The following is a 17492-nucleotide window of genomic DNA, read 5'->3' on the forward strand; positions in this document are numbered from 1 at the left end:
ATTGAGGTTTCAACGACAGGAGCCTCTGAGTCTGACTCTGCTGCGTTGTCCCGCTGGGTTCCAGTCTAATGCTTGTTTACAGATTTCGTTTCCGCCCCTACGTAGAGTGTGGCCGACCCAGCCCCACTTCCGATCCCGAATTTCTGTTGCTATCGGCCTCTGGTGACAACGACGATGGAGCTCGTTGTTTGAGATCCAGTTGTGAGGCCACCAGGCCCGAATTATATACCACAGGCATCTGTTAATGAACACCTGCAGCCGTTGAGTGTTCTCCACTGATACACACCATGTTTCGCTAGCGTATAACAGCACAGATTTCACGTTAGAGTTGAAAATTCGTATTTTGGTGCGTTCACTTATCTGCCTGTTTTCCAGATATTTCTTAAACTCGCAAAGGCAGCCCTTGCTTTCTTGATCAGTGCGCCTATGTCGATCTTGGTACCGCCGTCTGACGCCATTTGGCTACCAAGATATTGGAAGCTTTCAACATTCTCCACTGGTTGCCCGGCTACTGTGAAACTGGAAGGAGTCACCGTGTTTACATCCAACGATTTGGTTTTGTTGACGTTGATGACTAAACCTGCCGAAGAGGAGCGCTCGGCAAGGTTGTTGAGCTTACTCTGCATATCAGAGCGCCGTTGCGCGAGGAGTGCAACATCATCCGCCAATTCGAAGTCATTTAGGTGCTCCATGGTTATAGGCTGCCATAACAGCCCGCGGTTTGGTTCACGGTCAATCGCATCTACCAGAATCTCGTCGATTACGATGAGGAACAGTAACGGTGATAGAATACATCCTTGCCTCACACCAGCTACGACCCGGATAGGGTCGGACAAGACTCCATTGTGCAGCACTCTACACGAGAAGGCTTCGTAATGTGCCTCGATGAGGCCGATGATTTTCTCAGGAACTCCCTTGCGTCTCACGTCAGGGCGCCCCACATATTCTCGTGATTGAGACGGTCGAAAGCTTTTTCGTAGTCAATGAATACCAAGTAAAAGGAACTCTTGGAATTCGTTGACCTGCTCCAGAATGATGCGGAGCGTGACAATATGGTCCACACAGGATCTTCCGGCACGGAATCCAGCTTGCTGCCGCCGGAGAGTCGCATCGATCTTCTCCTAAATCCGGGCTAGGATAATTTTGCACAGAACTTTGAGAACGATACACAGCAACATAATGCCTCGCCAGTTATCGCATACAGTCAGGTCACCCTTTTTGGGCACCTTCACTAAGATACCTTGCATCCAGTCGACCGGGAAAGTGGCGGTGTCCCAGATATTACGAAATAAACGATGCAGTAGTTGAGCGGATGTCATGGGGTCAGCTTTGAGCATCTCGGCTGATATGCGGTCGACCCCTGGGGCTTTATTCGATTTCATGCTTTGGATGGCTGTTCGAATCTCTAGCAGTGATGGAGCTTCGGTATTGACGCGTGTTATACGTCGGATCCTAGGCAGATCATGCCGAGGTGGTGATGGCCTGGCTGGCACTTGAAAAATTTGTTCGAATTGCTCGAACCAGCGTTTCAGCTGGTCAGTTGGGTCGGTCAATAACTGATCATTCGCGTCTTTCGCAGGCATCGTTGCATTCATCTTCACCCCGCTTAAGCGTCGTGAGATATCGTAGAGGTGGCGAATGTCCCCGGTTGCGGCGGCTCTCTCTCTCCTTCGTCGGTCAGAGAGTCTGCCCACGCTCGCTTGTCCCGTCGACATGAGCGTTTTACTTCCTTCTCAAGAACCGCGTATCGTTGACGGGCTAAGACTTTGGCTCCTCTGGTTTTCGATCGCTCTATCGCGGCTTTGGCTTCTCTTCGCTCCTCTATCTTCCTCCAGGTCTCATCGGTGATCCATTGTTTTCTCTGTGTGCGTAGTTCGCCCAGATTATTCTCGCTCGTGGTGGTGAAGGCATTCTTGATGGCGGTCCATTGGTCTTCCACGCTGCCACCTTCCGGAATATCTGCAGCACGCGTCTCCAGTTCTTCAACGAAGGACCGTTTCACCGTGGCATCTTTCAGTCGGCATGTGTTGAATCGTCGTCCAACTCTTTCCTCCTGCCGACGAATCCGCGCAATGCGCAGGCGTATTTCGCCGATGAGGAGGTGATGATCAGACGCGATATCGGCACTACGTTTATTCCGTACATCAAGAAGGCTCCGTTTCCATTTTCGGCTGATGCAGATGTGGTCGATTTGATTTTCTGTAAAGCCGTCACGGGAGACCCACGTGACCTTGTGAACCGGTCGATGAGGGAAGAGCGATTCCCCGATCACCATGTCGTTATTACCACAAAATTCTGCGAACAGCTCTCTGTTTTCGCTCATTTCTCCGAGACTATGGCGTCCCATAATGCGCTCATGGTTCGAGTTGTCGGATCCGATCTTCGCATTGAAGTCGCCCAAACAGATCTTGATATCACCCTTCGGAATTCTATCTACGACGGCATTGAGTTGACTGTAGAAGTTCTCCTTGTCTTGCAGATCGACAGCATCGGTTGGCGCATAACATTGGATTATAGTAAGGTTTCGGACCCGTGTTCTAAATCTGGCAACGATTATCCTTTCACTTATAGGTTTCCACTTCATAAGCGCAGAGTGTGCCTGAGCGCTTAGTAGGAAGCCAACTCCGCGATGCCGGGGAGCGTGTTCACCTCGTAAACCAGAGTATAGCAGAACTTGTCCCGACGGCGTTCTGTGTTCTCCAAAGTTTGGCCAACGGACTTCACTCAGTCCCAGGATCTCAAGCTTCATGCGGCGTGCCTCATTGGCAAGTTGTGCCAATTTACCCTGCTGGGCTAGGGTTAAAACGTTCCATGTTCCTATTCGTGTCCGTTGTTTCGCGCTAAGGGTCGTCGCCGTAAAATCAGTCCGTATTCTTTCATTATCGGATTCTCGAACAAATTGATGTTTCGGGAACAGTAGGTTGGTGGCCCAAGGTTCCCTATCCACCGGGATGGGGTTGCCATCTTAGGTATAGCTTCCGGGGAATAGCATTTCATACTCAGCCGCTGGATGCCAGAACAGACGCTGTTGGAGCTGTTGGAGTTCACCTCCTTGGTGAACAGACGCTCGGTCAGTCGGGTCAAATTTGTTTAAAGTCCCACCCAACACCAGGACTAGGCTAGTGCGCTTTGAGCGGCAGACGGTCGCTTTGATAGGGCCTGCTTGGGGACACATGCAGCTTTTTATAGGAGTTCAACAGAGCCCACTGTCGAACCCCACCACATCCATCCACAAACTTTCGTGTGCATCCAAATTCACTGAAAAATACATCTCAATTCATATTACGTCTTGCATTATTATGTCAGTTTTTTTTAATCACGTCACCTGTAACATTAATAATTTTTTGATGTGTTTTGGACTTTCTCGTACACAATGTGTGTGTAAAGGTTAAAGGATTACTTCGAAACAAAGTCCGTGGAAATTCCGAAACCCTCTTGACGAAATTCCGAAAAAAGTCTTCCCGTGAAAATTCCGAATGACTTACTGTGGAAATTCCAAAGAATTTCCCTTGGAAATTGCCGCGGAAATTCCAATTGCCGTGGAAATTTATAAAAATCCCGTGGATAGTCTGAAAAAAGACTCATTGAAATTCCGAAGTGTCGAGACGAGGCAGCCTTGGGCTGAAAGTCTCGCTAATAAAGAATAAAAAAAATAATCCGAAGTCCATCGTGAAGAGAGTTGGAGAGACGGTTCAACACACGCCGACTGGAAAATGCCATGGGGAAATGGTCCTTCGTTGAAGATGCGTGCTGCAGATATTACGGAAGCTGGCAGTGTGGAAGACCAATGGACCGCAATCAAAAATGCCTACATTGCCACCAGCAAGAATAATCTGGGCAATCTGCGCACCCAGAAAAACAGTGGATCACCGATGAGACCTGGAGCCAAAGCCTCGATGGACCGATCAAAAACCAGAGGATCAAAAGTCTTAGCCCGTCAACGATACTCGGCTCTGGAGAAGGAAGTGAAACGCTCATGTCGACGAGACAAGCGAGCGTGGGCGAACTCCCTAGCAGCACAATCCACACCAATTTGGTTGCAGTAACTCAAATGTGATCAAATTCGGTTGTATAGGAGTTACAGTAACTTTTGTGCAACATGTGTGCTGCTCGGGCTCTCTTGACGACGAATGAGCGAGAGCCGCAACAACCGGGGACATCCAGCCTCCTCTACGATATCTCATGACGCTTAAGAGGGCGAAGATGAATGCAACGATGCCTGTGAAAGACGCGAATGGTCAGTTATTGACCAGCTGAAACGCAGCAGAGGCACATGGTAGCGAAGCCTCAATAAAGAAATAAAATAAGTCGAAATCTAACCTGGCAACAGGTTGAAGCGATAGCTGAACATCGCTCAGGATGGAAATCTTTCAAGTCGGCCCTTTGCACCATCGACCGGAGGTGTACAGGAGCCATAAGTAAGTAAAAATCTGATAGAAATTCCGAAGATGTAAGATGACCTCGGCATAAGTTATTTACACTTCGTGAGTTTCATTGCAAAATTTGTTGTAGTTTATATTTTATTTATTATATTTTGACATTTTTCCAAAGATCCTACAATCAAAATTGAAAAAAAAAAAGAATGTATTTTAGACCATAATTTGCGAGATTTTGGGCCAGCATCGAGCAATTTTTTCAGACAGGTCCACACTACAGCACTATTTTCAGGTCCACAGGTCCACACGTGCACGCAGCGTTGAAAAAACGCTACTTGGGCATGGGCCCTAAACTAGCTCAAGCATCTGGAAGTGGCACTTCTAACGGAGGAGCAGCTATTCGCAGTTTCTCTCGCACCAGCCTGTAGAGTTATTATTTATTTATTCAGACTAAGGCCGAAGTGGCCTGTGCGGTATATAAGAGTCTTCTCCATTCGGCTCGGTCCATGGCTACACGTCGCCAACCACGCAGTCTACGGAGGGTCCGCAAGTCATCTTCCACCTGATCGATCCACCTTGCCCGCTGCGCACCTCGCCTTCTTGTGCCCGTCGGATCGTTGTCGAGAACCATTTTCACCGGGTTACTGTCCGACATTCTGGCTACGTGCCCGGTCCACCGCAGTCGTCCGATTTTCGCGGTGTGAACGATGGATGGTTCTCCCAACAGCTGATGCAACTCGTGGTTCATTCGCCTCCTCCACGTACCGTCCGCCATCTGCACCCCACCATAGATGGTACGCAGCACTTTCCTTTCGAAAACTCCAAGTGCGCGTTGGTCCTCCACGAGCATCGTCCAGGTCTCGTGTCCGTAGTGGACTACCGGTCTAATTAGCGTTTTGTAGATTGTCAGTTTGGTACGGCGGCGAACTCTATTCGATCGGAGCGTCTTGCAGAGTCCAAAGTACATACGATTTCCAGCCACTATGCGTCTCCGAATTTCTCTGCTGGTGTCATTTTCGGCAGTCACCAGTGAGCCCAAGTACACAAATTCTTCTACCACCTCGATTTCGTCACCACCGATGCAAACTCGCGGTGGGTGGCTCACATTGTCTTCTCTTGAACCTCTTCCTATCATGTACTTCGTCTTCGACGTGTTGATGACTAGTCCGATCCGCTTAGCTTCCCTCTTCAGTCTGATGTAGGCTTCCTCCATCTTCTCAAAGTTACGTGCCATAATATCTATGTCGTCGGCGAAACCAAATAGCTGGACGGACTTATTGAAAATTGTACCACTCGTGTTAATCCCTGCTCTTCGTATTACACCTTCCAAAGCGATGTTGAATAGCAAACACGAAAGACCATCACCTTGCCGTAACCCTCTGCGGGTTTCGAAGGGACTCGAGAATGCCCCTGAAACTCGAACTACGCACATCAACCGATCCATCGTCGCTTTGATCAACCGTGTCAGTTTATCCGGAAAACCGTGTTCGTGCATTAGCTGCCATAGCTGGTCCCGATCGATTGTATCATATGCGGCTTTGAAGTCGATGAATAGATGATGTGTGGGCACGTTGTATTCGCGGCATTTCTGCAGTACTTGGCGAATGGCAAACACCTGGTCCGTGGTGGAGCGTTCGCCCATAAAACCCGCCTGGTACTGCCCCACGAACTCCCTTGCAGTTGGTGCTAGTCGACGGCATAAAATTTGGGAGAGTACCTTGTAGGCGGCAATGTGATTGCGCGGTAGTTGCTACAATCCAGCTTATCGCCCTTTTTGTAGATGGGACACACGACACCTTCCATCCACTCCTGCGGCAAAACTTCCTCCTCCCAAATCTTGGTAATGACCCAGTGCAGCGCTCTAGCCAGTGCCTCACCACCGTGTTTAAATAGCTCTTCTGGTAGTTGGTCAACCCCAGGGGCTTTGTTGTTCTTGAGCCGGCCAATCTCCTCCTGGATTTCCTGGAGATCCGGAGCCGGTAGAATTATGTCCTGCGCGCGTTCTCCCAGGTCCATCACCATACCACCATCTTCGTCTGCCACATCGCCATTCAGGTGTTCTTCGTAGTGCTGCCGCCACCTTTGGATCACCTCACGCTCGTTCGTAAGAAGGTTCCGTTTATGTCCTTACACATATCGGGCTGTGGCACGTGGCCCTTACGTGAACGGTTTAACTTCTCATAGAACTTTCGTGTGTTATTAGCGCGGTACAGTTGCTCCGTTTCTTCACGGTCTCGATCTTCCTGCTGGCGCTTTTTCCTCCGGAAAATCGAGTTTTGTCTGTTCCGCGCCTGTTTATATCGTGCCTCGTTCGCCCTCGTGCGGTGTTGCAGCAATCTCGCCCATGCTGCATTTTTCTCTTCCACTAACTGCTCACATTCGCCGTCATATCAGTCATTTCTCTGATCCGGGGCACCGTGCCAAGTGCAGCGGTTGCGGTGCTACCAATGGCGGATCGAATATCTCTCCAGCCATCTTCAAGAGATGCTGCGCCTAGCTGCTCTTCCGTTGGAAGTGCCACCTCCAGCTGCTGCGCGTATTCTTGGGCTAGTCTACCGTCTTGTAGCCGCCCAATGTTAAGCCGCGGCGTCCGACTTCGACGCGTGTTGTACACCGTCGAGAGTTTTGAGCGCAGGCATACTGCAACGAGGTAGTGGTCGGATTCAATATTCGCACTGCGGTAAGTGCGGACGTTCGTGATGTCGGAGAAGAATTTACCGTCGATTAGAACGTGGCCTCTAGAGTTACATATCTTATTTGCCATCAGTAGTATTGGTAGGATCAGATAAGCTATTGGTTTGATGGCGAATATAAGTAGTTAGTGGAGGAGAAGAATGCAACATGTTGCAACACCGTACGAGGGTTAACGAGGCACGATACAAACGAGCGCGGAACAGACAAAAATCGATTTTCCGGAGGAATAAGTGCCAAGATCGCAGATCTGAGGAATAAGCGTAGGAAGATAGAGACCGTGAAGATATGAAGCAACCCTAGCAGTACACATGTTTATCATTAGTTTCTGCAACTGCAGCAACTATAACCATTTTTCGCTGACTTGTGCTGATCAGGAACTGTATAGTGAGAATAACACACGAAAGTTATATAGGACGTAGAACCGTTTATGTAAGGGCTACGTGTCACAGTCTGACATATGCAGGGACACAAAAGGAAATTATTACAAACGATCATGAGGCGATTCAGAGGTGTGGCAGACAATAATGACTGTATGGTGACGATCCGGAGAGAACGCACGCAGGATACCATTTTCCGATTTCGGATATCCAGGAAATCCAGGAGAACATTGGCTGGCTGAAAAGCAACAAAGTTCCTGGGGTTGACCAACTACTAGTAGAGCTACTCAAACACGGTTGTGAGGCACTGGCTCGAGCTCTGCACTGGGTAATTACCAAGATTTGAGTGGACGAGATTCTGCCGCTTGGGCGGATGGAAGCTGTCGTGTGTCCCATCTACAAAAAGGATTAGTTGGATTGTAGCAACTACTGTGAAATTGCATTGCTGAACGCCTCCTACAAGGTACTCTCTCAAATGTTATGCTGTCCACTAGCACCAAGTGCATAAGAGTTTGGGTGGGAAGTACCAGGCAGGATTCATGCGTGAATGCTCTACCATGGATCAAGTGTTCGCCATTCGCCAGATATTGCAGAAATGCCGTGATTACAATTGTAACAGTATTTTGGTCACGGATAGCCAAGTTCTCAAGAACGGAACGGTACGGTACGATAAAAGATACTGAAGACTTCACCAACTGAAATCTTTCAGTTAGAGCAAAACAATAACGGCCAAACTGAAATATCCGAGGTCAAACTTGTTACGGTATTGCAACAGTTGAAGGCAGGTAATCACCCACACCAGACCAAAGCGTACTCAACCAGACTATACGGCTAACCTGCTTTTCTTCCGTTGTGAATCGGCTTCGACCAGAAATTTAAACTGAATAGAAAAATAAATAACAAGTTCACTTAAGCGCCAACACACTATGAAGTGTGATGCGAAAATGCCTGTTGAAGCCACCCCTGTTAGATCGCTCAGGGCAGGTCGGACGAAAGGGTTTTATTCCTATACTGCTGGCTGGATCGTCGACGCTGGACTCCCGAGTACTCCACCGAAGCGGTGGTACTGGGTTGACGGACTTAGCAACAGAAGCTGCGGACCGTTTCACGGATCCGATCAATTCCGACGCGGTTTTACTCGACTTGAACTCGGCGGATGCTGATTGCTTGCGGGATCAGACGGCGCTTCTTGCTTGAGCTGGCAGACGGATCGACCGTTGTCGATGGTGGATGGAAAGCAAACTATATGTGCGGTGTACCGGCGATTGCCGACGACTGGCGGGGACTAAACCTGCTTAGTGGTATCTCGGCCGTTGTCGACGACTGGCAGGCGTGGCATGTGTTGAAAGTGTCTCGGCGGTTGCCAACGATTGGCGGGCGTGACACGTGCTTGGCGGTGGCCGATTGTTGGCGGAAACGTTTTTGGCCGACAAACTCGAATCTGCTGCGCCCCCTGGCTTATGCCGACGGTACAACCTGGCAAAATAATCTTTTATGATGGTGCTGGTGACATCTTACCGGCTTTGTAACGGATAGCATATACTGAGGCTGAAACCTCGTCTGTGGTGCACTAGACGACGGTGTAAATAATCTACGGCGTATGCTTATACTTGGCACAAAAGTTTTTCTTCTTGTACAACAAATTTGTCTATCCAAAGGATCTATTCAACGACCAACTTGCAAATGCGCTCAGCGGTTGCAGCAATTCCGGTTTGCGAAACGATAACAAGTTAATGCAATGCTTCGGTGAATGTGATAGATGGTTTGAATGCAACTATTGCCGTGGCATGCAGAGATCTCTTTGGCTTGTACTGGTTTTGTGGAGATTGCAAAAGAAATTGGAATGTTTATCCAAACGGATAGAGCAAACACTTTGTACATTTATTTATCAAATGCATCGTCATACAAACACTAACGTCATCTGTTGTTTTCGGATCGTTAGGAAAATCACGAATCAGATGGCGGTAGTGAGCAAACGTCAAACATGAGCAAATTCGATGCGCGCTTCACTTTTTTTCCGATTGACCAACTAATGATTATTTAAATTGACCAGTAAATCAGTGAACGATGATAATTTCATGAGTGTTATGTCTGTTTGTCTATGGGCTGGGAATTTCCTCGCCCTATGGCAGCAAGTTCTAAATTCCACTACTAGAGGGGTCCTCTATTGGGCATTTTGACCTATTTAGTCGAAAGTTGCGAAGCTGCGATGCTCGTTGACAATACCTTGGCTTGGACTTTTGAAACGTCCGGACCTGATACTCATAAAAGTAAATAAAACTTAAACTAAAAGAATTTTGAAAACAAAAATGAAGTACCTCAAATTGTAGCTGCTAGGATAATTAATCGAGTTGTTCGCATTATTCAATCACTTCCATTCCGAGCTCTACTGGAGAGCACATGATGTCAAATATGATTGCATTTCCTATAAATTTCAACAAGCACATCCAAATGAGACAATCATATTTTTCCAATTACTGGCTGTGAAGTTTGGCACTGACCTGGGACCGCCAATAAAACAAGTAGTCCCCGCAAATGAATGAATCTTTAACACAATTAGTCAACACCCATTATCGCCCATCCGCGTACTACACAGCGTTAAATCAACGAATTATTATTTCCCAGAGGGCAGGTATGTTTCCATAAAACGTGCATTCAATCATGATCGGTTGGAAATTTTCATCGTTTATACTATTATGGAATAAATCACCGGCAAGTGGCACGTTGGCAGAATTGCAACTTGGTGCAGCCATTCATAATTTTCACGTTGACCACATACTGTGTATGAACCCGTTTTCATCTCTCTTGCTTTCATTTCGTTCACATTGTTTTATTGATTCCAATTTTTTTTCACAACGTTGGAGTGTTCAATCATTAAATTTTGTCGCGCCAGAAATCGAAAAAAAAATATTTCGAAGATTTTTAAAATATTAGTCGTGTTTGTCTCATATTTTGGAAGGGGTCTGTAAGGATTCCATTCGACGGAATTGATTGTGATTAATTTTAAATAGCTAGATTTTCATCTGACTCCAGCTCTGGTTCCTCTGGAAGTGTGTACACTCCGGTGTTGAGGTTCGATTGGAGTTGTTTGGCGATGGGTGGAGTCGGATGGCATTGTTCAGTCGTCAGTGATAAGTCGGGTACGTTCTCTAAAACTTCAGGCAGCACCACTTGATTATTCATGGTGATAATTGGAACCAGTTCGTGTCCTAACGAGTGATTATTGCAATCTTTTAGCACATGTAATTGATTTAAATCGGGCTCCTGGGCGAAGATTAATGATGTTGGAGTACCTGTTGGTCGGGAGCAGAGGAAATTGAAAGTGGAGTTTATAACTTGAGGGGTAAACATAAAAATGCTCTTCGTAGAGCCAGAGTGGTACAAACGTGTTATGTTATGTTTTATCTTGCACAACATAATAGGAAATGCCAAGCCGAGATAAATCTTTACTATTGTTTTCTACATTGAAGTATTTAAAATCCCGTGTTTTCAGAAAATTCATAAGCAATTCTGATGGTTTTCTTGGTATTTCTTAGATTTTGAAGATTTAAGTTAAATTATAGAAATAATCGGTTTATTTCCAGGTTATATTTACTTGATTTCAACTACAGTATGGTCCATAAAAAAATGCGAAAACATCATAATTATAGTTACGTAGTTACATAGTTTAGAGACTATGTTACATAGTAACAATTTTTTTCATTAATACATTCACTAGATACAAATGTTTTTTTCATGATACGTTTGCTCACACACATATATATGAATAGTAGAAATAACCCTTTAATGTACAAAAACATAAGTTAAAAAACATTTTCGCATTTTTTTATGGGCCATACTGTAATGTATGTATGTACGCCTTTGATATTTGAAGCGTAAGAAAAAAAAAATTATTCGTAAAACAAATTGTTCACCAAACATAGTATGGCTTGAGTTAGAACAATGTCAATGCCTATCCTTGGGTAACATACAGTAAATTTAAAATATGGGCATTTGTTTCACTCTGACTCACAACATCTCATATCGAAACCGAAACGCAAATTGTTGTTAACCACCTAAAATAGGCTACCAACTTGCAACCGCATGGCCTGGTAGGACCATCTTACCTGTGATTAATGTTTCCTCGGTGGGATTTCTTTGATACAAATTTGTATTCTTTTCGTATCGTCAAGAGGCAAGGAAGTCGGTGTGATCGTCGTTCAGTTTCAGCTTCTTCTGAATTTCAACAACGTGCTTGAGCCGATGCATGATCTCCTCGTGCAACACGTTGAAGCACATGGCGGTTAGGGCCATGCCGGACATTATGTAAACCGAGCAGAACCACGTGGTCAAAGTGGACTCTTTCCGTAGACCAGGAACCATGTCCCCAAATCCAATTGTTGAAAGACACATGAAACAAAAATACACTCCATCGATGATAGGCCAGTCTTCCAGCTTGTAGAGTGCAAACGCTCCAAGTGCTACGTATATCGACATCATGGCAATGCACAGTAAAATGGGCGCTAATATACTGAGTCCATGCATGGACGTACGTGATTCACTGTCTGTGCCATTTATGGAATCGACGTCGCTTATCATTGGGACCTGCTTCTCTGGTGAGTGGAGATTGTTGTGCAGGGAACCGGAACGTACGTAATAAGGCTCCTGCAAGGCAATATGCTGGGCTCGCAACTCCATCTGTTGTCGTTTGCGCTTCATCCGTCGTTCCTTTTCCGCCATACGTTTCTCGTCGTAACAACAGTAGCCACAGTTGGAACATAAACAGCAGCAGAATACTCTGAAAATATGTGAGCCAGAAAAAAAATAAAATCAATGTTATGGCATGGTGGGGCATGGAAGTAAGAGAGGAAATTTGACCCAAATCAATTTCGCACGTATCATAGTACTTGATTTATGTCAACACAGAATTGTTTTGAAAGCAATCCTATTCAACAATCAACGTTTAAGTGTCAAATTCTTCAATAATTTTTGATTTTTTTTATGTTGTCTAAAATCCTTACTAAATGATTCCATCAATCTTTACGTGACTAGATTTATTAACAAATAAGTTGCTGCAAAAATAAAGTAATTGTACATAGTTTTTCTGGGAAAAGGCTTTAATCTAATCTAATCTAATCGAACACAAACGCAGCCAGTTCAAAGAAAGCATCCTGGAAAATAATTGAGTTAGATGACGCCCAATAATTTTTCTTGTCAATATTGAGGCTCACAGCATACCAGTGGTATGACATAAACTTCAAAGCGGCCAGGCCCACTGCGTTGTGTTTGCCGCAGAGATGATTCTTAGAGTTGTATCGTGTTCAAGTATTCACTTCAACATGATACATATCTCGAATCTACAGGGGTTGAAGGATGCGTGGACATACCGTACCATACGCACCGCGTTCTTTTTAAGTTCTTATTTTGGTAGTTGTATATAAATATGTAGTGAAATGAATAACATTATGATAAGAAGTTATATCAAATTTTATATATATTTGTAGAATATAACATCAACTAGGAGCCGGAGTTAACTCAGGATGTACATCTCTTGTAGAAGAAGCTGGAAATTATATAGATTTTTTTAGTTATGAGTATCAGATAGGTTATGTGCCAGGACGTCGTCTGCATAAATGTTACATGTCAGGTTGTGCAGCTTTCATTTCTGGGATATTTTGTAGTGGGCTATGAAAATGTTAAATCATAAAAATATGAAGGTACATAATATTATAATATAAAAATAAAAAGCATGAAATTATGAAAATTTTATAATATGAAAATAAGAAACATAAAAATATAATATAATAAAAGAATAAAAATTGCTATATAAAAATAAAAAATAGGAAAACATGAAATTAAAAAATGAAGATACAAAAATATGAGTACACAAAAACATAAAAGCATGAGAATATGAAAATATTGAAAATTTTATATTTTAAAGTTTTCAATACTTCCACAATCGCACGCCTCCATGCTTCCATGCACTCATATTTTTGTATCTTGTAATTGATGTTAAAGCATAAAATTTTGAAGATATGACAATAAGAAGATCTGAAAATAAGATAATATAAAAATATTAAAACACAAAAATATATATGGAAATATGAAAAATTAAATCATAAAAATATAAAAATACGAAAATATGAAAACGAAAACCTGAAAATACGGAAATATATAAATATGCAAATTAAATTATAACAACATGAAAGTATAAATATATAAGAAAGACAAAAAAATATGGAAGTTAAATATTATAAATTATAACAATATGAAAATATGATAGCATGAAAAAAGAAAATACACATATTTGAAAATACAAAGGATTTAAATATGGAATTCAAAATTTAAAAATACAAAGGTATAAAAATATGAACATATACAGGTATAAAAAATGTGAAAGCATGAAAATTTAAAAATATAAAAGCATCATATAATGTAATATATGTATAAAAATAAGAAAAATATAAAAATATGCCTGTCATAAGACGAGTTTAAACAATCCCATTGAATTCCACCACTTAATTGTATCCTGACAGATACGTATTTCGACCTCAACAGTAAGGCCGTCTTCAGTGTCTTGTACTTGACTCGACTATATAAAAATATGGAAAATATGTCAATATAAAAATATTATAATATGAAAATGTAATAACAAGAAATTATATAAATATGAAAATACAAAAATATGAAATGTAATAGTTTAAAAATATAAAAACATTAAATATTAAATATGAAAGTGTAAAATTAGGACAGTATAAAATACATAAATAAAAAAATATTAAATTGTAAAAACATGAAATTATAAAAATATGGAAATTATAAAAATAAAATGTAAAAATATGAAAAATAAATATAATGAAATATAAAAAATAAGTATAATGAAATATGGAAAATAAATATTATATGGATATATGAAAATACGAAAGCATGGCATTGCTACGGTATATTTCGTGGACTGGAAACTAGTGATACTAATGTTTCCTTTGAAATCTCTGTCCAGATTGCTATCAGAAATCAAGGTGGGTGTAGTCCTTAATTTCAATCTATGACAAAAAATGACAAAAGCATTAGAATTACTATTCCTGGCCACGCTTATCTGTACCGTTACTAGGGAGAGAAGGAATAAGTACCACGGAGTTGGATATTGGGAAGGTATTCGTTGCGTCAGGATGTGCCTGTAGCTGGCAATGTGACCATGGTAGAACTTACCCCGTAACACACCACGAAGAGGTATCTACCCAGCATTACGGGTATGGGACTAACATCATCCTCAATGTGTAAAAACTGGTAACCAAAAAAAGGCAATACCGACGCCGGCCGTGTCCGAATGCAGGTCAATTGAGGAATGGGTAGGAAAATGTTGACGTGAAACTCGCTTTGATGGAAGCCGACGAGTCATCTGCACTTCCACGAGAAATCACTGGGATTTTGGATATAGGGGGTAGGAATTGTAGCAGGGTTCGTTTTGGTAAACGGTTGCCGTGTGTAACGTGTAGTGATTATGAACGTACAAAGCAGGACGCAACAACGCAGATCTCGAGATCATTTTTCCAACACGTTTAATAGCGTACTAATTATTAATATTTTTCTATCATACAAGGCAGAACAACATAACGCGGAACTCCTTCTGTACTTTCAAACGCGTTCGATCGTGCACTTCAAATTATTCATCCATCGCGAGGATAAGCTCAAAGTGAGCGAATGTTCATTTATTCCATGACTAAAACGCCTACAATATTATTTCTTTAACGCGAGAATATGCATCGCTCAAAGTGAATTCTTTTTGTAATACTCATAACGCGTAGAAACAATAAAGAAAAATTATGGAATTGTTTGAGCTATTAATAAAAATGTATTGTGAGGTGAATTTTTATCCAAAAACGACGACGACGACGACTTCTTGAGGAATGCTTCGTATTTCAATATTTTTCCTCCCAGAACGAACAAGCGTGTAATCGACTCAAACGAAGTTTACTTCCCTGCTCAACTATTTAATCACTCGAATGCAATGACTGACCACCGCTACCAGCTTCGCGGTATCTGAGGAGAACTAACCTAGAGCTAAAAACCTCAATAATAAAGATAAAAAAAAGCTTTGCGGCGCCAGCCTATGCGTGCAGCAGAAAATCAACCATCAGAGATAAATACAACGAAATTCTTAAGAACTAAATTCCCTAAAAAACGATATTCATCTCGAAAAAAAAAAAGTTGCACCATATGATTAATTAAAAAAATAAACAACTAAATATGACAATGAATTTTCGTCTATATGGTATTTATACTAACAGTCATATCACTTAATATAAAATACTATGGTGGCATAGTTAACATATCTAACTCACATTAAAAACAATGTTATTGACGACGCGCATCATTAATTCTTGTAAAAAAAGTCATAATAGGGCCAGGCCTGAGTCGGCTGAAACTGTGTGATTTCGAAGTAGTATGTATAGATAGTATTCATACAATTCCTATAATAAATATAGTGAAATTTGTGAGAAGCATGAATTTCAATATAATGTACGATACGATTTTCTATACTTTACCGTTCTAAATTTTTCTTCTTCTTCTTATTGGCATTCCATCTCCAACTGGGACATTGCCGCCTCGCTGCTTAGCGTTCATTCAGCACTCCCACAGTTATTAACCGCGAGGTTTCTAAGCCAAGTTACAATTTTTGCATTCGTATATCATGAGGCTAACACGATGATACTTTTTTGCCTAGGGAAATTTCCAAGCCGAAAACTGCCTAGACCGACACCAGGAATTGAACCCAGCCACCCTCAGCATGGTCTTACTTAACAACCGCGCATCTTACCGCTAGGCTAAAGAGGGCCCCGTTCGAAATTATTATTTCCAAATTTGGAAATATTTAGCCTGCTGTACATTAAAACACAAGACACATAGGGACACGGCAGGTATTTCCGTCCATCGTCATAGGCGCTAAAACCAACGAAAGCAACGTACATTTGCTAGAACTCCATTATAGCAGAACGTTTCTCCTGAGCTTACGATTTGGTACGTATGAGTTCTACAAAAAGGCGTCTCTTTTATTGGTTTCCGAGACCATGACGAACAGGCGAAAATACCCGCCGTGTCCCTACTCATGAAATGGCGGGCATTGAGAAGCTTTTAATTAATAGTCAATAACTGAGGAAAAGCCAATAGAATACCACATTGGAAAGCAGGGCAAGCCTCAGTTGGAATGCAGAGCCATTGAAGAAGAAGAAGAAGAAGAAGAGTTTTACTGGTAGCTACTATCAAAAGTCCCCGAAGACACCAAGTGTCTATCGATCATAGACATTATAGGGTATGTTTAAGCTACATATTTATGTATTCTAAACTGGCATTTATTGTTTTGAAGGTGTACCTATATAATAGAATCTGGGACTGATTGTTTGGTAATACTTTCTTTGTTTAAGATGAGCGCTTATCTGGTTACAACACTCGCGGCTCCTATAATTTATTATATCATAAGTATTCACAGAAAATGTTATCGAAAGCATATTGATGTAGAACTTAGAGAAAGTAGATGAAGGTAATGCTAATAGTTTTTCTGGGAAAAGGCTTTAGTGCCCAAAGAAAGCTGTGGCTAGATAGAATTGTTTTAACAGCCTTTTTCATTTTCCCTAGCAGGCAACCGCGATCAAACCCATAATGTAAACGTTTCAAAGCTATTTAAACATTTTAAAAACAGCACGCAGCGAAAGAGATAGCAGTGTCAACAAAAATATTGATAGTTGAACCCTTTATAATATTATTTCAAACATAAACATACAATAGAGTCGATCACAAATATTATTGAAACAATGGAGTGTTTGCTGCAATGCTTAAGCACATATTTTATTTTTAAATCAATGTTAAAATAATATTAACCATCAGTCAAGAATAGTTATTGTTCAGATTTCTGTGCATAAATTTGAAGACTTCTGCTTCACTTGAATGATAGGTATTCAATTCATATATGTATGTATAGTGGAACTATCATGAATCGAGTCTAAAAATAACCCAATGCATCGTGCATTTCCAGAAGCCCAACTATATTAATTTTCTTTGCTGCAAACAT

At 42.3% G+C, this 17492-nt stretch overlaps 1 protein-coding gene across 4 annotated transcripts in view; it reads right to left on the bottom strand.

Annotated features, from left to right (window-relative positions):
• Positions 1-8964: 8964 nt before the first annotated feature.
• LOC134224407 (TWiK family of potassium channels protein 7) overlaps positions 8965-17492 on the bottom strand; it is a 333804-nt gene continuing 325276 nt past the window's right edge. For 3 of the 4 annotated variants that reach the window (XM_062703740.1, XM_062703738.1, XM_062703741.1), the window contains 2 exons: positions 11554-12224; positions 8965-10740 (listed from right to left, as the gene is read on the bottom strand). In XM_062703740.1, the coding sequence (XP_062559724.1) occupies positions 11615-12224 (610 nt within the window). In that variant the 3' untranslated portion in view covers positions 8965-10740; positions 11554-11614. The remainder of the gene's footprint in view (positions 10741-11553; positions 12225-17492) is intronic. The other variant, XM_062703739.1, reaches the window with a different exon arrangement.

The sequence above is a fragment of the Armigeres subalbatus genome, chromosome 3 (genome assembly GCF_024139115.2).
Source record: "Armigeres subalbatus isolate Guangzhou_Male chromosome 3, GZ_Asu_2, whole genome shotgun sequence".
NCBI classification, from domain to species: Eukaryota; Metazoa; Arthropoda; class Insecta; order Diptera; family Culicidae; genus Armigeres; species Armigeres subalbatus.